Source organism: Nicotiana tabacum, chromosome 23 (assembly GCF_000715075.1).
Source record: "Nicotiana tabacum cultivar K326 chromosome 23, ASM71507v2, whole genome shotgun sequence".
Taxonomy (NCBI): Eukaryota; Viridiplantae; Streptophyta; class Magnoliopsida; order Solanales; family Solanaceae; genus Nicotiana; species Nicotiana tabacum.
Window position 1 is genome coordinate 16316528 of NC_134102.1, and position 22679 is coordinate 16339206.

General features: G+C 32.4%; 1 protein-coding gene and 1 pseudogene across 1 annotated transcript; both read right to left on the bottom strand.

Annotated features, from left to right (window-relative positions):
- Positions 1 to 818: 818 nt before the first annotated feature.
- LOC142177055 (uncharacterized) lies at positions 819 to 4370 on the bottom strand (annotated as a pseudogene).
- A 3935-nt stretch (positions 4371 to 8305) lies between these two features.
- On the bottom strand, positions 8306 to 10958 carry LOC107794728 (uncharacterized). Its single transcript, XM_016617255.2, has 2 exons — positions 10481 to 10958; positions 8306 to 8913 (listed from the first exon to the last, which is right to left on the bottom strand). The coding sequence occupies exons 1-2, from the start codon at positions 10832 to 10834 to the stop codon at positions 8353 to 8355; spliced, it is 915 nt and encodes a 304-aa protein (XP_016472741.1). The 5' UTR covers positions 10835 to 10958; the 3' UTR covers positions 8306 to 8352.
- Between the last annotated feature and the right edge of the window lie 11721 nt (positions 10959 to 22679).

The window sequence follows — 22679 nt, forward strand, 5'->3', positions numbered from 1 at the left end:
GCTCTATTTTCTTTCTAGCAGTGGCTCTATTTTCTTTCTTTAGGAATTACAATATTCCTCTACTCTTCTCTTACCTAGGTACTAATCAAACACAGTCCAAACTCAGCCCTATATTTAGTGTTAGAATTTCACCGGGTTCGGCCGTTGACAATAATATTACTGGCTTCGTCCTAATTTATATGATATTTTTTTTTAGTCTGTTTAAAAAAGAATAATATTTTTTAATATTTCATAATAATTTAACTTAAATTTCTCATTTGATCCTTAATGTGATGACTTATAGCTACCAAATTTTCTATAACTTATTTTAAATCACAAGTTTTAATAGTCTTACGTTCTTTTTTAAACTTCACAAATATATCATGCTGCAGTATTTCTTTTCCAAAATTCTTTTCCGTACTTTAATTATTTATTACTCTTTTGGATGAAAAGATTCGTAATTACAGTCTGACCCCTCCTGTAATAATCTATTTTCTCTCATTGGGGCACGTACCTCCTCTAATCAACATCACGAGACATTAACTGCTAGTAAAACAAGAATAACAATTAGGGAATAATAAACAAGTGAATAAGAAAATTAAAGGAAGTTGAAAATTAGACAGTCTTCTTGAGCAAACAGCCATCTCTTTGAACACGCCTTACATGTCAAAATTGTACACAAAAAATCGATTTGAACTGAAAAAAGTGTTTCTCCTTTTCCTTTCTCTTTCTCGTTTAAAAAATATAGAAATATTCCACCCAAAAAGAACAAAAATTAAGGAAATAGGTTTTGGTAAATTACCAAAAAAAAAAAAAATCATTAGCAAAAGACCTGCAAATTAAGATACAACTCCACTCCTGTGGTTTCTCTCTAAAAACCCTTCTAACACAACTTTCTTCTTGTACTCATCGGAGTTGATATCAACATCGCCGGCGACTCCACCATTTTTGCCGGCGACGACTGCTTTATTCTTCGGTCGAAACCGAGGGAGAAAATAAAACCATGCAGACGTGCAAATAATGGCACAAACCTTGCCCCAAAACAACATTATCAGCAGAGGCGAATTCATGATTTAAATTCTATGAATTCAAGTTATAAAATATTTAGAATTGAACCCATTATATTTATTAAGTTATGAGTTAATATATACTATTTTTATAATTTTAATAAATTTTTATACATTAATTTTTTACTTTTCGTCAAAAGTTATAGATCCAATTGAATCCATAACTATTACACTATATCATTATTAATAGGGTCACCATTAGAATTGACATCCCAATAATTGAATCAAAGTAGTTGTTATTAATTTCTTGATCATGTCTTTGACTTAACTTATCGTCGTTGACTTCATCGGTGGTGGTCGCCGCCTGCGATTTCTTCCGTTTTGATGGCGGCAGAGATACTTAGTGGAAAATCTTGATATCATGCTTGTATTTGGGTGAATTAAAGTGGCTCAAATTATGCGTACTAGAAATAGTAACACTCCTTGGAAATTCATTTGGACACGTGGAATGTTCCTGTGTGTTGTCGAACAAGTGATCCAAACTTTTGTTCGCACACAAAGAACAAAAGTTTGGATCACTGATAGAAAATAGGTAAAGAAGGGCAAGAAAAAAATAAGACGAAATTGCTAGTAAACCAATCAATAATCATAAATAAGAAACGTACATTGGTCCAAGATCCAGAAAAGAAAAAGAAATTTAAATCTCAGATAGAAAATTTTCTAAACAATATGGATTTGAAAAGAAAAAAAGAAGGTAAGTGTGATATCCACAAACTCCATAAATTGTTGATTTTCGGTTTTACGAAGAAATGACAATCCAAATTCAATTCAAATAAGTTTGGATTAGATCCGATTTTTTAAGTTCGGTTTCGGATTAATGATATTTTGGATCTTCGATTTTGAGTTTATAAGTTGAGAAGTTTCTTCTTTTTATGAAAATAAATATTCAAATGAGTCCTCATGTTAAATTGCCTATAAAATTCCTCATTCTCACCGCAATTATCCAAATGAACTATTCAAGTAATGAAATTATTATTAAAAAAAATAATAGAGACATTATTATGGTCGATAAGGAGTAGAAATAGTAAAACCATGTTCAAATAGAAAGTAGTATCACAATAACTTAGTAATTAATATTAAATATATGAGATAATATCTAATTGATAAGGTATTGAACTTATTACTATTTACATATGAATAATGGACTAAATATAAAGTATAAGAATTTTGGATTTTCGGATATCCAAAAATTTGAAATATCAAATTTAATATCCAATCCGAAATCCAAAATCCAATATGTAATCCGAAAATCCAAACCAAAAATCCAAAAAAATCGAAAATTCGGTTTGGAATTTGGTTTTGCCCAAATTATGGCCACCCTAGTAAAATCTACAAATTTCTTTTACTATTAAACCACCTCCTTCATATGATCTACAAAGTAAATTAATGGATTAAACTTGGATCATTAAGGAAATAGTACGTAATAATTTTCAACTCTCTTCCTTCTTATACTATGGTTCTTAAACTTACAGATTCTTTAGTTAAATACCAGAAAATACATTTTCCAAAGAATCTCACAAAGCATATGTAACCAATTACTATCAAAATCACGTCTCAATCTAAAACTAGTTGAAGACACTCATAGAAATATACAATATATTCTACTTTTTCATTCAAATATTAAAATCGGTTATAACTTTTTTTTTTAAATAACGATGGTATCTAGGGATGTCAATGGATCATTTAAAATCGACTAAATCGATCGAATCGAACCATACCAAACCGATTATGAGTTTTATTTTAATAAAATCGTAGGTTATTATATAAATTTTTAATCATACCGAATAATATGGTAGGTTTTTAATTTTATAAAAATAAACCGAAAAAATACCGAACCGTACCGAATAAATTTATATATGAAAAGTATATTTTAAATACTAAGTTTTAAACTAAAAAATATATTTTTTATTTCTTGGGTCTTGGGATTATGGAAATAGTTACAAGTGACCAATAATTAATATCCAAGGTCCCAATTTCCAAACCTATTCTACTACTCATATCGAAACTAAATTAGTTCTAACATCTTGAGTAGCAAGCCACTAGGTGTTCCAACCATCTTCAGTAGTAAGTCACGGTGCATTGGATATCTTTCCGCTACAATTTAGGTTTCTTTTATTGTATACTAATATTTTATTAAGCTTTATTCTCGAGTCCCAACTCAATTTATATATCCACCCGTATGATTTATAATTCTCATGTCTTTGCTTAATTTATTTTACACTACCATAGAATAGTGGGATGCATCTCTATTCTGGTTATCTTTCATGTTCTTTTGATTATCACTTTTAAAATAATAAAAATATCTAGCTAGAGAGTTTTACCAAAGTCCTATGCAACTATGCAAGTATACATTATCGCATTCTAACTTTAACTAACGACTCTTGCATGACATTTTTTAAAAATACTGAAAAATTAACCGAACCGTATTGATACCGAAGAGAAACCGAGATGATTGGGATGGTTTCGAAAAGTCTAATTTTGGTTATATAAAATGAAATAACCGAAAATTTGGTATGGTACAAATTTTGTAAAATAACCGGCCGAACCGAACCATTGACACCTCTAATGGTATCCATATCAACTTTCAAATTTTACCGGTACTTCCCACCGCATTTTTTTTAAAACTAGGGAACCTGCGGCCGCTATCCTTCTGGTCAGAGACGGAGCCAAGATTTCAAGTTTATGGGTTCGGAATTCTAATCGTTTTAAGCTAATAAGTTCTAAATTAATAATTTATATATATATTCAATAAATTTTTTAAGACAAATACAAGGTTCGAACCAAAGCTACTGACTTTGGCCGAACCCTCTCGGAGGCACTCTAGGTCCGGCCATGCTTCTGCTGCAGTGTAGGTAAAACTCCTCTAGTGCAATAGCTCGCAAATTACACCGGAGAGGTAAACTGAACTAAGCAAGCCCAGTACAACCAGCTCGACCGAGAATTCACAGCTAAATATTAACATATAGTACCTTATTATTAACCTTCTCAGGGATGTTTTTTTGACATTTAACCAGTAACTGAGTCACGTCAACGGTGGTCGCCGGAGTTTTAACAGAAGCCTTCTTCTCCGGCTTCAAGACATGAATTTCTCTACTCTGGTTGAACTTCTCCGATATGTCCACCGGAATAGTTTTTGCCGCCGTCGAATGCTTCCCTAAAAATTTAGAAATAAACAACAAAGACTTCCATTTTTTTCTTGCTGCCGGCTGACTTAACATAATCAGAAGATACTAGCTTTTTTTTATTAATAGAAAATCCAAAACAACCCAGAAAACAAGCTATTCTGAGTTTTCTCTCTTTAGAGCTAACTTCCATTGGAGCCATGGTAAAACAAGAAAAGAGCTTTTGACATGAAGAAAATTAAAAGAGCGGAGTTTTCTTGGGCTGTAGCTGGCCTGTGTATTTGCCAAATTTTCTTAAATGAAACAAGGCTTTAATTTATACATCTAGATGGTCTAAGGTAGATAGAGTTAGTTAATATATGTGTTTATGAACAAAAGCGCTTCGGAAATTTCATGTCAATTTCTCTTACTTGTCTAGGGATACATTTTTAGTCCATTTTAAAAAAGAAAGAAGATACTTCTATGTTTAAATTATGGCGGTCCAACAGGTGACGGGACAAAATTAACGGGACGGGACGGGAAGACATTTAGCCAGGACGGTGGCGGGACGAGACGGGATAAACGGGACGAAACGGTAGGCACATCCCGTCCCGCTAACAAACGGGATGAGACGGGACGGACGGTAGGCCCATCCCGTCCCGCTAACAAACGGGACGGGACGGGACAGGTTCGCGGGCCTTAAGTGCCGTTTTAAAAAAAATAAACATTTAAGCATTGAGTTTGGCAACGATATTATTTTGACAATGACTAAGTTTTTAAAGTTTACAACATCTAATTTTTTGACTTATTTAATAAACTTAAAAATTAAACGAATATTAGGAAACTAAGTAAAGAATTATAAAATATTAAAACAAAAGACTTGTAATAAAATATTCTAGTAATTATAAATTTATAATAGAGTTATAATTTATTTAATATAATTTCAAGCCATTAAGTAACTAAGTAAGAGTGTAAGACAATTCATAAAACAAATTCAATGCTTAGAGCCTTTTATTTTATTAATAGAACTTTCAAATCTCACATACAAATATAATTCTTTTGAATAGCACCTAATCTACGCAGCCACCTTCTAAGAAGGGTTCTGTTTGAACTAGGCCTCTTAGTAGCCAATTACAAATTATCATACTAATATTTGTAAGCTCCTATATAACTTCGTTATAACTTATCTATAATTTCTCTCGGACATTGTTCTGGAATTGGCAATGTTGATTGATGTTCCATGAGTTCCATGTCGTCATCCCAGTGCTAAGTATCTCATTGTATTCTTCTTCTTCCCTAGTTGTTAATTTTTCAAAACCAAGATTTCTTCTTTCTGAATTAATCCAATCTCTGAATAATACGGAAATCTCTAGGCTGTCCTCCGCTAATGAATGTCTATGATCTCCGATTTGAAATCTTGCCGCGCTAAAAGTACTCTCCGATGCTACTGGTGATGCTTGAAAAGCAAGGATATCTCGGGCCATTATTGAAAGTGTTGGAAAAGTCTTGCCACGCTCCTTCCACCATGCCAAAAGTTGTTCGTTACTTACATATTTCACATGTAGCACATTGATTTGACTTTATCATGTTTAAAAAATTTCCATACAAGTGATATTTTGGGACGTTCATCTTTAGGCTTACCCCTTACAGGAGGTACAGAGGGTAAAGCTCCAGACCGAGATTGACTCTGTATTGGAGATTGTGTTGCAGGACTAGTGGGTGTTTCATCTAATTCTTCTTTCTCATTTTCTTCGTCCTCAATAAAAATATCATTGCCAATTTGTCTTTGTAAAGTTTCATGATCTAGTTGTTCTCCGAAATTAATATTATAACATGCGGGGGGTGGAAAAATAAAGTTTCATCAACATGAGTCATTTCATCTATATGTTTTCTAATTATAGGAGAAGGGCTAGGATTAGGACTACTACTACTTTCACCTTTACTACTTTTTTTACTAGTTTTTTTAAATACGCCAAATATATTTTTAGGTGCCATAATTTAAATATGAAATTAAATTTAAAAAATTAACACAAATATTAAAAACACAAATGAAATACGAAAATAGAACACGTAAAGTAAACACAAAAATTAAGCACTAAAATAATGCGCAAAAAATATATATTAAAATTAGGAGATGGAACGAGTGCATTGTGATTAAATATTGAAACTTGAAGAAATTGCCCAAAATATTACTCCAAATACTTGACGAATTAATTTGAAGCTTGAAAGTTGCTCCAAATATTTGTCCAAATACTTGAAACTTATCACTTGATTGCGAGAAAATTGAGAGAATAATATAGATAGAATGTAAGAGATTTGAGAGAGAATGATTTATTTTTATGGGAAAAAATAAAGAAAGATCGGGATATTTATAGTAGAAAATAGGGCCAAAGTGTAATTTAATAAATTTAAGGATTATATTAAAAATTTGGGGGAGGGGGTGTGTTTTGGGGGAGTGGGGGCCAAATATGACCGTTTTTTGCCGTTGGGAACGGCTATTTTTGCAATTATAGTTGTTGCCCAACGGCTATAATTAAAAAAAAAAAGGGACGCGGGACGGGACGGGATGTGACGTGACGAAATGGGACGGGATAAACGGGACGAAATGGCCATCCTGTCCCATCCCGTATCCCGTTTAACATGGACCCATCCTGTTTAAAATTAAGTGGGACGGGACGGGTCGGGACATCCCGTCCCGTTGGACAGCCTTAGTTTAAATACATTTTAATATTTTTTTTTGGTCTGTTCCAAAAAGAATGACCCATTTCTAAATTTGAAAATAATTTTGTTTAAACTAACAATTCTACCTTTACTTAGAAGCTTTTATAACCACACAAATACTCTTGGCCCCTTTTTAAATTGTTTAGGACCACAAATTCTAAAAGTCTTCATTTTTTCTTAAACTCCGTGCCCAGTCAAATAGGTTTATCTAAACATGTATAAAATATTGCAAACAATTCGCTGCTTTAATAGCCTTGAGAAAATGTCATAAGCCCTTTCTCCTCTTGAAGAGTGCTCTATCACCATTGGATGGAGAAAAGAATGAAAGTGTGGGGGGCAAGGTAAGAGGTTTTCTTGGATCGTAAGAGTAGAAGTGAGAGTGGGGATAAATGCGATGTTTGAGAGTATGGTAAATTAAGGAGAAAATGACAAAAACGGTACCTTATGTTTGAGATTGGTTCAAAGTACTCCCTTAAATATATAAGGGAGTAATTTTGGTCTTTTAAGTGTGTAAAAAATAAGTACTTTTGATACCTGTCACATATTTAATAAACTCTAAACTCTGATTATTAAGTTTAACAAAAAATGTAAAAATAAAAAAGATTTAATAGGAACTTACATTTGAAGGTGCAATTTTTACACTTTCTTTTATTTTTGGTCTAATTTTGGAATTTGATTCAACTTTTTGAGGTGCAATTTCTGGTATTTTTGGCAAAACGAAAAAGTAGCTATAAATTTTGATAAAGATTAATTGTGACATGAGATATATGCTGACGACCTAGGAATCTTGTGAGAATACCAAGTTAATAGTACTCAGATCGTTTTAAAAAGGAATGAACGTTTTCCTTATTGGTCAGTTTTAAGAACTGATGACACATTTCTAAATTTAGAATAATTTAATTTTAAAATTTTATTTTTTCTTTTAATTAGATAAATTATAGTCACATAAATATGTATGAATTGTTTTAGACCATAAACCAATGAACATAATTCAGTAACAAATTAGGTATAAACAAGTGAATGAAAAAATTAAACCAAGTTGAAATTAGACAATAGTATTCTAAAGAAAACAGCCATCTCTTTTGAACAATCCCCCATCAAAAATTTACATAAACAATTCATTCAAATCTCCGTTCCACGTGAACCTATTTTCTTTTTATCCGTTTAAAAAAGAATGATCCATTTTTAATTTTGGAAATATTTTAACTTAATCTTACAATTCTACCCTTAATGAGAAACTTTTATAACCACAGAAATACTCAGGCCCCTTTTTGACTTGTTTAGGACCACAAATTTCAAAAGTCTTCATTTTTTTTTAAATTCTGTGCCCAATCAAACATGTTCACATAAATTAAACATTTTCTTTTCTTTTTAATTCCCTTCCCTTTTTTGCTTTTTGGTTTAAAATAAATGAATAGAAATATTCCACCCAAAACGGACAAAATAAATATATATATAAAAAAAGAAAAATATTAACAAAAGTACTACAAAAATCCAACACCACTCCTATGGTTTCTCTCCAAAAACCCTTCCAACACAACTTTCTTCTTGTACTCGTCGGAGTTGACATCAACATCGCCGGCGACTCCACCATTTTTTCCGGCGACGATTGCTTCATTTTTTGGTCGAAACCGAGGGAGAAAATAAAACCATGCAGACGTACAAATAATGGCACAAACCTTGCCCCAAAACAACATTATCAATAGGGTCACCATTAGAATTGACATCCCAATAATTGAATCAAAGTAGTTATTAATTTCTTGATCATGTCGTTGATTTGACTTCTCGTCGTTGACTTCACCGGTGGTGGTCGCCGCCGGTGATTTCTTCCGTTTTGATGGCGGCAGAGATACTGAGTGGGAAATCTTGATATCATGCTTGTATTTTGGTGAATTAAAGTGGCTCAAATTATGAGTACTAGAAATAGTAACACTCCTTGAAAATTCATTTGGACACGTGGAATGTTCTTGTGCGTTGTCGAACAAATGATCCAAACTTTTGTTCTTTCTGTGGATGATGTCCTGAATTTTATTATCGTCCTTTGTCTGAAAATAATGAGGTCAAAAAATAAAATTGTTAAACATACTCAATTAAGAAATAGGAAAGAAGGGCAAGAAAAAAATATGACGAAATTGCTAGTAAACCAATCATTAATAAGAAACGTATAACATTGATCCAAGATCCAGAAAAGAGAAAGAAATTAAAATTTTCCCACAGAAAATTTTCTAAACAACATGGATTTTGGAAAACAAATATGTGAATGTGATATCCACAAACTCCATAAATTGTGTAAAATCTACAAATTTCTTTTACTTTTAAATGACCTCCTTCATATGATCTACAAAGTTAATAAATGAATTAAACTTGGATCATTAAGGAAATACATAATAATTTTCAACTCCTTTCTTCCTTCTTGTACTATGGTTCTTAAAGTTATACAACAAAACCCAATGAATTTTCACATATGGGGTCTGGGGAAGGTAGGATATAATTAGTCTTAGAGATTGCTTCTGATAGATCCCCATCTAAAGAAAATATATATAAAAGAAGTAGTGACAACAAGTAGTAACAACAACAAAATATTAAGAAAACAGAAGCCAAGATAGCAATTAAACGATAGGTAGTAATAGCAATCTAAATATACAATGATATCATATTAACACTAGTGCTATCGAATTGAGGAAGACAAAGGGAAATGCTCGACCACCTACTAATCTTCTACCCTAATTCTCGGCCTTCATACCCTCCTATTAAGTGTCATCATGTCATCAATAAGCTCCAATTGCGCCATATCCTGCCTAATTACTTCTTCCCAAGACTTTTTGGCCTATCTCTATCCCTCCTCATACCCATTAGGGCAAATCCCTCGCACCTCCTAACTGGACATGATCTATGCTTCTTCTCTTAATATTCCCGAACTATCTGAGTCTCGCTTCTCATATCTTCTCCTCCACAGGGAATAAGATGTAACCAATTACTCTCACAAAGTTAATTTGTGATAAGATGGGTTCTTAAAGTTATGTCTAGTTAAATAACAGAAAATACAGTTTCTAGACAATCTCACAAAGCATGTATAACCAATTATTATCATCCGTGTTTTTTCTCTTAATATGCCCGAACCATCTTCTCTTAACATGTCCGAACCATCTCAGCTTCGTTTCTTATATCTTATCCTCCACTAAAAATAAGATGTAACCAATAACTTTGTCATAAGATGGGTTCTTAAAGTTATATCTAGTTAAATAACAGAAAATACAGTTTCTAGACAATCTCACAAAGCATGTGTAACCAATTACTATCAAATTAAATCACGTCTCAATCTAAAAGTAGTTGAAGACACTTATACAAAATATAATATATTCTACCTTTTTCATTCAAATGTTAAAATTGATTCTAATTTTTTAAAATAATAGTGGTGTTTATACCAACTTTCAAATTTTACTCTTTATTGCCTCTAAACTTTTTTTTTTAAACTAAGGAACTCGCGGTCACTAATTTGTTTTTAAACCTAGTGTGCAATAGCTCGTAAACTACACTGAAAAGGTAAACTGAACTAGACAAACTCATAGAGCTTGACCGAAAACTCGCCGCTAATTAATACTATTAACATACCTTATAATTAACCTTCTCAGGGACATTTGTTTGACCCTTAACCGGCGGCACCTGAGTCATGTCAGCGGTCGTCGCCGGAGTTTTAGCAGAATCCTTCTTCTCCGACTTCACGACATGAATTTCTCTACTCCGGCTGAACTTCTCCGATATGTCCACCGGAATAGATTTTACCGCCGTCGAATGCTTCCCTACAAATTTAAAAATAAACAACAAAGACTTCCTTTTTTTCTTGCCGCCGGCTGACTTAACATAATCAGAAGATAACTTTTTTTTATTAATGGAAAATCCAAAACAACCCAGAAAACAAGCTTTTCTGAGTTTTCTCTCTTTGGAGCTAACTTCCATTGGAGCCATGGTAAAACAAGAAAAGAGCTTTTGACATGAAGAAAAAGAGTGGAGTTTTCTTGGGGCTGTAGCTAGCCTGTGTATTTGAAGTCTTTGCCAAATTTTCTTAAATGAAACAAGCTTTAATTTATACGTCTAGATGGTCTAAGGTAGGTAGAGCTAATGTATTTATGAATAAAAACACTTCGGAAATTTCATGTAAATTTCTAACTTCTTACTCTCCATTGTTTCAATTTAAATAACACATTTAGCTTATTGGGAGTCAATTTGATTAAATTTTGAAACTAAATTAAATTAGTTAAACATAATATTTTAAAATTAAAATTTAAATATTCAAAAACTATATAAAAAATATTATAAGCTGTAATTTTTTCTCATGTCAATATAATAACAAAATATATTTTAAAATATTTGTCAAACTTTTTTTTTTTTGCAAGAATTTGTCTAAATAATAGAAAAACTTTGTACTATAAGGAAATACAAATGAATATAATATGGTAAGTTTAATTTTTTTGGGCCTAAACTGGGGTTTGGTTGGTTTTTGTTTTTGGGTGGTGGGGTGGGGGGAGGGGGAAGGGGGGGGGGGGAGAGGAGAGGAGGACTTGGACTTCGTGGGAGAGATTACTTTTCTACGAGCACGTATACATTCATTCTTCTTTTTTCTGGCTTAGCAGTTCTATACTCCTAATTAAATATTAGTAGTACGTATTATAGTTGTATAAACAACCTGACCGTGTAATTTTTTTAATATTATTTGTAAAAATTAACTAGTTATAATAGGTTTTTATCCTATTTTCAGATTATTATTTCAGTTTCTATTCAGAAAGATATACTATATTGTTTGAAATCACCTTAAATATGATAGCGTTAGAAAATTTTATTCGTGAAAATAGACTCTACAAAAGTGGAGTGTCATCTCCTCTTCTCTTTCTCACTTTGTCTGTCTCTTTTTGGTTGTTGATTGTAACTGATTTTATTCTAACTTAGGTCTTAGCCATAAAAATATAAATAGTCGTGTTACGTCAAGCAAATTATAATCAGTTTCACGATACCTATATAATAATGAATTTGGCTTTTACGTCATAGTTTTGCTAATTGCTTGTTGCTTCTAAAAGAGATTAATGTTGTTTTGTGTTCCTTTCCAATCTCTTTCTCCTTGGGTTAATCGCATAGTAAATTTCGGGGCGAAGTGTACCAATATTTATTTTTAAGCTTACTATATAAAATATATTTATAATTTATAATGTATTTAAAGATTAACTAATTCGTCCAAATTTCAGGACTAAGTATCATGAATTTTGTATCCTGAATTTTTGAGCTGCTAATTACAAATTTAGGATATAAGATTCAAATTTTTGGACACAATTTTCGAACTTTAGGACACGATGTCCTGAAGTTTGAACATTGAGGTTTAAATTTCAGGACGTCGAAGTTTGGTCGAATTGACTAATCTTTAAATGCATTATAAATTGTGGATATATTTTAAATAACATGCTCAAAAGTGGCTAACTGATGTCATTTCCACCAAAATTTCATTAATGGTTATTCAAGTTATGCTTTGTAAAAGTCATTTTTCTTTCTTTTGTAATCTACAATTCATCTTAATATAGCTTAGTTAACATAAATACAAAAGTGACCAGAAAATACAAATTTTAGCCGGAAAACTGTCCTAATCCTCTAATACTGGCTTTATTTTTCCCTTCAAGTCTTTGTTTAGTTTTTATGTATTGTCTTATTCACCAAGTTAGTTTAATCAACGATTTTAAAGTTAAATTAATTTTACCACTAACAAAAAATTCTAGAAAGCGTTAGCGGTCATGTTATGCAGTTGAAATTGCAGTCAATTTTTATACTTGTCTCTATTTTGTCTTCGATGCTTGTACAACTATTGGTCCTGATAATTATTTCACAAGTAATTGATTGGACAAAATATAATCCAAAGTTTGAAAATAACATTTCCATGTAAAAGATGTCCACTAAGTAATATAGTGGGGGGAGAAAAAATAAAAGCTTTTCGAAGCATCATTTCATATTTGAAATAAACTAAATTATAGTGCCTTTGTCAAATTGAGGAAAAAGAATGAGCCGATTTGAAAATTCTGCCTAAATCATGGCTGAATGCAAGTTATTTGATAATTCCACCCAATTAATTTGAACAACTAATTAGAAGAAAATTCTAAGACATAAAAAAACTTAATTGGAAAAAAAGGGATCTTTATACAAATAGCCGGCCATATTAATTGTTTACTTCTTGTAGCCATATACATAGATTATACACATGTAATACATAAATTATGCATATATTGTACACTCACCGGCTATTTTTAGTTTAAGTGGTAGGGTGAGCGGCTATTTGGGTTAATTCTTCAAAAAAAGGAAACTAGAGGGCCTACAAGTAAATATTCTTATATTCAAACACTTCATTTTCCGTTAATTTCATTTAAGGGCCCTAAATATAATGCAAAATTTGTTTTTTTTCCCACTGGCGGGTCCAAACCAAAACTCAAAACTTCTCAATTCCATATTTGTGTACTAAACTCGAATACTCAATCATGTCTAGGTAAAGATGACTCTAAAAGTCAAAATTTGGCTAAAACCCTAATATTTCTTTAAAGAATACAAAACAAAGAAGGTACATGTTTTGCATAGCAATTTTATATTTTGCTTCATATGGTTTAATCGTTCTTTAATTAAAGGTTTGTGTGTTTGGTTACCAATATACGGCGTTCCACGAGGAATCTAATGACTATTTTCCTTTGGATAACCTTGATGTCTACGTCAGCTTGTGCGTATTTCAATTAATTTTACGAGATATTTGTTGCCTTCTAAAAGTACAAGTATCAAGTAATTTTATTTCCTAACGCTTGGACAAATGAGAAAAATCACTAATGTTTTTACCTCCGCTGAACCTGCGGCCTCGTGATTCTTAACCCACTTCATTGACCACTAGGTCATATCTTTGGTACGAGGAATCTAATTACTATTGAGCCCCTCTTTACTTTCTCTTTTTCCTTTTACTAGATGATCACTTATTTATTACATAATTAATAATATATTTAAGTTATATACACTAATAATGTATAATTATTTACGATTAACCTGGCTGTTTGGATTTTAGATTACTGGCTTTAATCTAGTGTATAATTACTTACAAAATGATCCTTAAATTTATAATATTAATTTCGCCTTCACATTAATATATTGTTGTACAATTACTAGGCTTAAATTGAGGTGTTAGCAAGAAAAATTTCAAGTGATCAAATTGTGTACAATACAAAAGAAGTGCGATTCATTAGGAAAATATCGTTTTGGATTTTATATCCACTTTTCAAATTTGATGAATAATATTGAGAACCAAACAAAGGGTTGGGGTAAAGTGGTAAGTACTCTTTCATCCTTAACGAGAGATCTCGGGTTCGTGTCTTTGGGCATGAAGTCGTCTTTGTTAGAGAGCGCTTTATCCCCAATGTGGGACTTCCCGACGCGAATCTGGATTTAGTCGGGCCCCAATATGGGTACCGGACACCGAGTGGGAACCCAAAAAAAAAAAAAAACAATCCAAACATTTACAAGTATGTAAGTACTGAGACTTCTTCTTCTGTTTTTAACTCTTTATTTGCATCTTTCTTTTACTGAACAAATCTGTATCACTATAAAATATAAAGTAAAGAGCATTTGTTACGTTAGCCAGTGGAGTAATATCATAATACCAAACGTGGTTGCAGCAATATATTTCAATTCGACGTGAATCGCATGCCTTCATTGAATATCCACTTCTGGATAATGTTGACTTGGAACTTGAAAGATCTATTAAATTGAATATTAAGATATACATAAATATACACAGCCAGAATTTAAAATTTATGAGCTCAAAATTTTAATATTTTTAAGTTATTAAATTTTAAATTAATATTTTATACATATTTAATAAATTTTACTGAGTTTGACCGAATCCAAAACCTGCACCTAATTCCTCCCCTATATATATATATATATATATATATATATATATATATATATATATATATATATATTGAGAATTGAATGAAGATATGTATGTCTCAAACGATAGTCGTTTTCTGAGAATATATGGAAGTAATGCGTAACCTCAAAGCTGACAGCTTTGACGGCCATAGTTCGTGTCTGCATACAATACCTTCGGGTCCAACTTTGTGACTTTGTCAAACTATCTTCAAAATCTCAAAAAAACAAAAAACAAAATGCCACTCTTGTGAATATGAAACAGACAAAAGAATAAGTATTAGGAACTTTTCTCCAATGAATTCTAAAGAATCTTTGCCAAAGAAAAGAAACTAGTACAACCATATAACTTGCCAGAAATTTAAACCTTTCTTTGACACATCAAACCATTCAAATAGTTGGCCAGAAAATTTTCTTTAATTTCTCTCTACATAGAGGCTCGATGAACTAAGTTTCAGCTATGTGCATGTTGGAGGAAGAGTCAAAAAACCACTGCCTAATTTGGTTACTTTTGTACATATTATATTTGTTATTGAAACTATATCTAACCAACAGATGCGGACACAAGGATCAACTCACAAGCTAGAGATTTTCTTAAGAGTGAAAAATAATTGCCCAAGACCATATAATTAGTAGACCCAACATCGGATAAATTGGGATAAACTTGGGCTCTGATACCATATTAAAGAAATGAACCTTAAGGTCTAACTCAATCCAAAAATTAGCTCATAAGGTAAGAATTGTCCAAAACCATATAAGCAGTCCCATATATATTTTTCCACCAATATGGGACTCAAATTAATTTTTTTTTTAAAATCTCGCGACGTAAAAGCCCCCTTCCACTTCCGAATACATATCAAAATCTACAATTGCTCAGTTCAGCTTCTTCATTTTCTTTTCTCTTTATAATTGGTGGTCCGGGCTATTACTTTTCATGGTTGTTGCTTGTCTTAATTTTCGTATTTCAGTTGTTTCAATATATGTAAAAGGTGGCCTTATTTTTAGGCTTTTTATTTGTGAGCCTTGTTGGGAAGCCTTTTATTTAAGGCCTTGTTGGCCAAATAAATGGCCTTGTATTTTGAGAGGATGTGGTCAATTGTTGGCCAAGCATTTCTTTCTTCTCTTTCTATATAATGAGGACTCTCAACTCATTTGAATACACACCAACAAGACTTGAGTCTTCATTTCTTGTTTCTTCCTTTATTAAGAGTGTTTTGTATGAGAGTTAGTGTTGGGAAGCACTTGTGTGAACCCTTTCTTTGGATTGATCTTGTGAGGTTATTCCCTTAGGGTATTTAGGATTAATTAGAGTATTTACTCTAATTTTGTACTCTCTTTTGTACTCTTATTGTTATAGTAAATTGTCCATCTCCGCTTGTGGACGTAGGTCACTTTGACCGAACCACGTTAAATTGATGTCTTCTTTATATGCTTTAATTGTCGTTGTTATCAACTTCAATTGTCTTTGTTATTGTCATTATACCGTTGTTTGGCTAAATTCCGCACTACCCGGGTTCCCGATCCTAACAATATATACTTACTATTATGAGTTAATTAGTGGGTAATTTCATCTTAGTTAAGAATTAATGATAAATTAAAGTGATAAAGCTTGACTCATTCTAAAGTAGCACCTTTTTCTTTTTATATCCAATTCTTCCATATATCCGGCTAAATTAGATCTCAGGAAATGAGGAGTGAATCTTCAAACATAAACGGGAAATAATTATTGAAACCTTAACAAACATAAGAAGTCACATTACAAGGAAAGTCGACGACAACACTAATGTTAAAACTCAACAACACCATTAATAAAACACATTAACAATGGCAAGAAAAGAAGATGAACGGAAAAAGATACAAATGATAACACCAAAAGATCAACGAGAAATTTCCTGGTCACACCCCTTGGTTTATTTGCTGAATGAGTATTGTTCGTACCTCATTGAACAATCAACAAACTTGACTTGACCTCCAATACGACCATCACAAGTACTCAACAGGAAAGATTTTGCACTACTTAAACAAAGGCCACAGTCTGAAAATTCTAAAATTGGGTTGCAAGTAGCATGGCCATAAGCTAAAGCATTATTAGGATAAGGAGAGGTAGAATAGTAAGTATAACCTTGATTTGGAGTCACATTTTGTAAAGCTTCAAAAACATAAGCCAAGCTTAGTGCAAAAGGACCATTTTTATCATACACATTTCTATTGCATATATGGTCCACTTCATTGGTATTTGGTTCACTTCTCACAAAGCAACTAAACCCTAACATTCCAATTATAAGAAATGTGGTTAGCACTCTTATTCTCAAGATAGAATCCATAGCTAGCCTCTCTGTTTCTTTGTGTTACAAATTTGAGTTACGTTTCACATGTTCTTAATTGTTTAAATAAATTTAACCATTCATTGATCTCTCCACCAAATGAAATTAAATACTCCATTATTTAGGTCTAATTGGCTTGTCTTTTTCCACGCTATATATAGATAACATACAATGTATGCTTTTTTTAATATTACGTATACGTCGCCGGCAAAGACGTACGGCATATATATCTCCATTTCGTACTGATTGTCTATTTTTGGCATGGTCTTGCTTATATCTTAGTGAATATTGGTTCAGTTTTGGCGTGGACGCAATTATATGGAGAAGAGAGAGAAGTCTTTTCTAGGTGGTGCTTATCGTCGGGGTGATTAACGGTTGGTCACTCAACTTTGAATTTATTGTATGAAAGTCACTAAGCTATTTTTGTAATAAAAAGATTACTCGAGCTAAGTATCACAAGTCTTAAGTAAACTATTTTTGGTAACCAGAAAGTCACTCAATTTTACTTAGTATCATGAAAAATTTCTTATTTGTTTCCTCATAGCTAGTGACTTTATGCAATATTTAAGCAAAACTAAGTGATTTTTTTTACTACAAAAATAATTTAGTGAGTTTCGTATACTTAGGTAAAGTTGAGTGACATTTTCTTTGGAAAATTAGTTTAGTGACTTTCGTGATACTTAGATAAAATTAAGTGATTTTTTTCTCGCAAAAAATAGTTTAGTATTTTTTTGTGTATTAATGTGAAATTAGTTAAGTAACTTAAAATTTCACCTGGGATGACCATGTAAATTGGTTATCTCTTCTCTTGTTATTGGGTGGCAGCCTTGTGTCCTCTAGTCTTAAGAAACAACCTATCAATAATGCCTTATTATCTGCTGAAGCACATGGAAATGAACTAACATGTGCTGGAGATGCTCACCAATTGATCGATTAGTATAGTCTATATCTATGTTGTTCGAATTCTTCAAAAATACCAGCGAATGTATGTCGGATCCTCCAAAAATATTGCATTTTTTAAGGATCTGACATGAATACAGTAGCATCTTGAAAAGTTTGCGTAACATAGGTCCACGTTAAGTTCACACTTCTCAATTGGCTCATATCTTGACAATGCTATCTCTTATTTGGGGGGGGGGGGGGGGGAGGGCTGGCTGTTGGAGCCCAGAACAGGCCCAATATTCCGTCCGTGAGCCACCTTACTTGCATCAGCTCGCAAGAGAAGGTACTAATGCGTTTAACGTTTGCTTATTCCTCTCTTTCTCATTTTTTTAAAAATTTTAATTTTACTTTTCGTCTTTAGCTCTGTTAATTTTTTGTATGTTATACACATGATCTAGCTTAAGACTATAACTCTATAAGATTCAAAAGTTCTTTGTACATTCTTAAACTTTGTATCTAGTTAAACTAAGACATATAAATTGAAACGGACGGAGTGAGAAATGTAGTTGGAGTACTGAATCTTCAAACATAAACTGGAAAAATATTGCAACTTTAGCAGACATAAGAAATCACATTAATTATGAGGATAAGTCAACCACACCATAAAATTTTGAACTCAACAATACCATTGCAGTAGTAAAACAATGGCAACGAAAAGAATAAGATGATGGATGGTAACAATCACTAGAAAGACAATACTAGAAGATCAACGATAATTAATTTCGTTATCAGTACCCTTGCAGGAAAATGTACACGTGGTAGAACACGAGGTAACAAACAAAGCCTCTGGTTTATTTGCTGAAAGAGTACTGTTCATACCTCATTGAGCAGTCAACAAACTTGACTTGACCTTCAATGGGACCATTACAAGTACTCAACAGTCAACAAAGAAAGATTTTACACTACTTATAGCCTGTTTGGTCAAGCCGGAGAAATCAAACCAATAATCCAAGTAAAACCGGAAAAAAAAAATTCGACTGTCGTTTGGTTTGATTTGGTTTGGTTTGGAAAAATAACCCGACCATAATTGGTTTGGTTTTAACTAAAAAAAAACCAAACCGAAACCAAACCAACCTGATAATACATTTATACAATTTTTAAAACTATTTATACATATAAATATTTATTGTAATGTAATATATAAATATTTCTTAAATTTTTTCACATTTTTATCTTGTAACGTATTATTTCAAGTTTGGACTTGAATGGTAAATAAATTTTATAGCCCATAAATGTAGTAACTCAAATAAAATTCAAATCAATATTAATAACAAAAGAAATTCAATTCAACGTTACGAATGATGATAGTGTTGGATATCTATTTTTTAATTTTACATTGGTTTATAATAAAAATGCATACCTTAGTTTATCTTTTTCTTTAGTGCTTAGTTATGTAATTAATAGTACTTATTAATTAGCTGTACTTATTTTAGCATGACTTTTAGATTATGTTAATTTTGTTATGTCTAATTAATTAACAATATTTACTTTATGCAATTTTATTATCTTTGTTATTGAATATTTTAGTATAATGCTATGACTTATCTCATATTATTGTGTTGTTTTCTTGGAAAATACATTATATAGTTGTATCTTACTAGGATTAAAAAAATATTTGGAGCACAAGTTACATATTTTGTACTATGAAGACTTTATCGGAAAAAAAAAGCTGAAAACCCGAGAAAAATCTAGATTAAAAAACCCGACTTTGTTAGTTTGGTTTGGTTTATACATTTAAAAACCCAATACCACTGGTTTGATTTGGTAACTAAAAAATCCGAACCAACTCGGCCTATGTACACCCCTATCCAAAAGTCATAAGATGGTAATACCCATCTTTTGGCTTTTGACTTATTTTTATACTTTTTATGCCTAAAAGTGAGTATTTTTAAACACTTTTTATCATTGTCAAATACTACAAAAACTAAAAAAATGATTAAAAGCCAATAAGCACTTACAATAAGTCAATCCACACAGCCTATTCGTCAAAGCTTCAAGAACATAACCTAAGGTTAGAGTCAAAAGGACTACTCTTATCATACCGATTTCCATTGCATATATGGCTCGCCTCGTTGGTATTTAGTTCACTTCTCACAAAGCAACTAAACCATAACATTCCAATAAGAAATATGGTTAGCATTCTCATTCTCAAAATAGAATTCATAGCTAAACCTCTATTAATATTGTATGTCTTTTCTTCTCTTTCTTTCGTGTTTACAAGTTAATTTGAGTTCCACATGGCCTTATTTAAATATTGAAATTTTTTCCTTCCTATGTTATATTTGAAACTAATTTACCAAAATTGTCCTAGTTTTATATATTATCTGCCCTAAATAAGGATTACTTACAAACTATATATTATCCATTATTAGTGCCTTAAATTAGGGGGTTTAGTTACACAATTTTCTTCTTTTTTTCTCCTTTCCTCTTTCCTTATTTTTCTGCGGCCTTAATTGCTTGTAACATTTCCTTAATTGTCACTGTCAAGCAATGTAATTGTTGGAACCTACTTTTTGGGCGTGTACTCCTTTTAGTCTTGCTAGTGTACTATAAAGCTAAAGGGAAAGAAGTGCAATGACCTGATACCTAGCAGCATGAATACATGTTTATCCCAAAATAAGTCCAATATTACCGCAGACATGAAAGGAAATTGACCCAGTTAGTTATCTAGGATTAAGTGATAGCAGCCGCATACAAAATTGTATGGTACAACAACATACAAATTAAAAGTAAATTTCATACAAATTTGATACATTTATAACAATATATAAACTAAAAATAAATTTTATATAATTAATTATTGTAACGACCTGGCTGGTCGTTTTGAGGGCTGTAGCCCCATTTCCTTCTTTACTGCTTATTTTATACTTTATAGTTGTTATATGACTTGCCGGGGTAATCGGTTCGGGTCCGGAGAGATTTCGAAATAAATTGAGACACTTAGTCTCAAGGTTGAAAGCTTAAGTTGAAATGGTTGACCAGATGTTGACTTATATATAAACGATCCAGGAATAGAGTTTTGATGATTATAATAGCTCTGTATGGTGATTTTGGACTTAGGAGTGTGTTCGAAAAATTATTTGGAAGTCCGTAGTTAAATTAGGCTTGAAATGGCGAAAATAAAAAATTTAGGTTTGGAAGTTTGATCGGGGAGTTGACTTTCTGATATCGGGGCCGGAATCCGATTCTGGAAATTTGAATAGGTCTGTTATATCATTTATGACTTGTGTGCCAAATTTGAAGCCATTCTGGATTCATTTAATACATTTCAGCACGAGTTTTGTAAATTTGAAACTTGAAAACTCATAAGTGAGATTTGAGGTGCAATTCATAATTTCGATGTGGTTTGATGTAATTTGAAACCCCGAGTAGATCCGTATTATATTACTGGACTTGTTGGTATATTTGGATGGGGTCTAGAGTACCCCAAGTGTGATTCGGATTGAAATCGGATTAATTTTTGGACTAAGGCAAATTCTGAAATTTGCAGCTTCTAGTGTCATCGCACCTGCGGAGGGACTGACCGCAGGTGCGGACTCGCACAAGCGAGCTGTAGCTCGCAGAAGCGGACAAAGGGCTTTCCAGTTGGAGTTGCAGAAGAGGAACGAGCTCCGCAGAAGCGGAGGCGATTCTGCGATAGAATGAACCGCAGAAGCGAGAGAAGCACAAAAGCGGTAGACGGGGTCACACCAGCGGTTGCGCAGAAGCGAACCATTGTCCACAGGTGCGAAGGAAGCTTTCCGGTGCTTCTCCGCAGAAGCGGAAATGCGATCGCAAATGCGACTCCACAGAAGCGACAATTGGTCCGCAAATGCAAAAATACCTGGACAAAACATATAATTTGGGGGTTGGTCATTTTTACCCATTTTCGGATTTTAAGAGTTCGGGTGAGGCGATTTTCAGGAGATTTTTCAAGAAAAATATTGGGGTAAGTGTCCTTAACTCAATTTTGGTTAAAGTACCCGAATCTATGGTTGTTTTTAACATTTAATTGGCAATTTAAGTTGGAAAATTTTGAAAATCCTCTTGAATAAATTTGAAGATTTGAGGGCTGAATTGTTATCAGAATGTAGTAAGTTTGGTATGGTTGGACTCGTGGTTGAATGTTCGTTCATATCTTGTAACTTTTATCCGATTTGAGACGTGGGCCCTACTGGCAATTTTGAGTTAAATTTCGGATTTTGTTGGAAAATTAGTATTTTCATATGGAATTAATTCCAATAATTTGTATATAATGAATCGAATTAATTGTAACTAGATATGAGACTTTCAGAGGATAATTCACGAGGCAAAGGCAAAGTAGAGTAAAGAATTACACGATCGAGGTAAGTGACTTGTCTAACCTTGTAGGAAAAATTCCCCTTAGGATTGGTATTGTTATGAAAATTGTGATGTATTGAAAGCCGTGTACGTGAGGTGACGAGTGTGTACACGAGCTAAATGTGGAAAATTCTGGTTTTAAATTGTGTAGATCTCTGTCACTTATTAATTAAATTATTTTATCCTGTTATACTCACCATCATTGGTCTATTTTTATATTTTAAATTTGTTTTACCTTTTCCTGCTAATTGCTTTACCTGTTTAGTTGAAGCTTTATTTATTTTATT

What these genes read in the sequence shown, in the direction of transcription:
- LOC107794728 (XM_016617255.2), bottom strand. Translation starts at nt 10,834, where the DNA reads ATGGCTCCAATGGAAGTTAGCTCCAAAGAGAGAAAACTCAGAAAAGCT. An exon ending in CTGAGAAGGTTAATTATAAG is followed by an intron (nt 8,914 to 10,480) that starts GTATGTTAATAG and finishes CATTATTTTCAG; the next exon opens with ACAAAGGACGATAATAAAAT.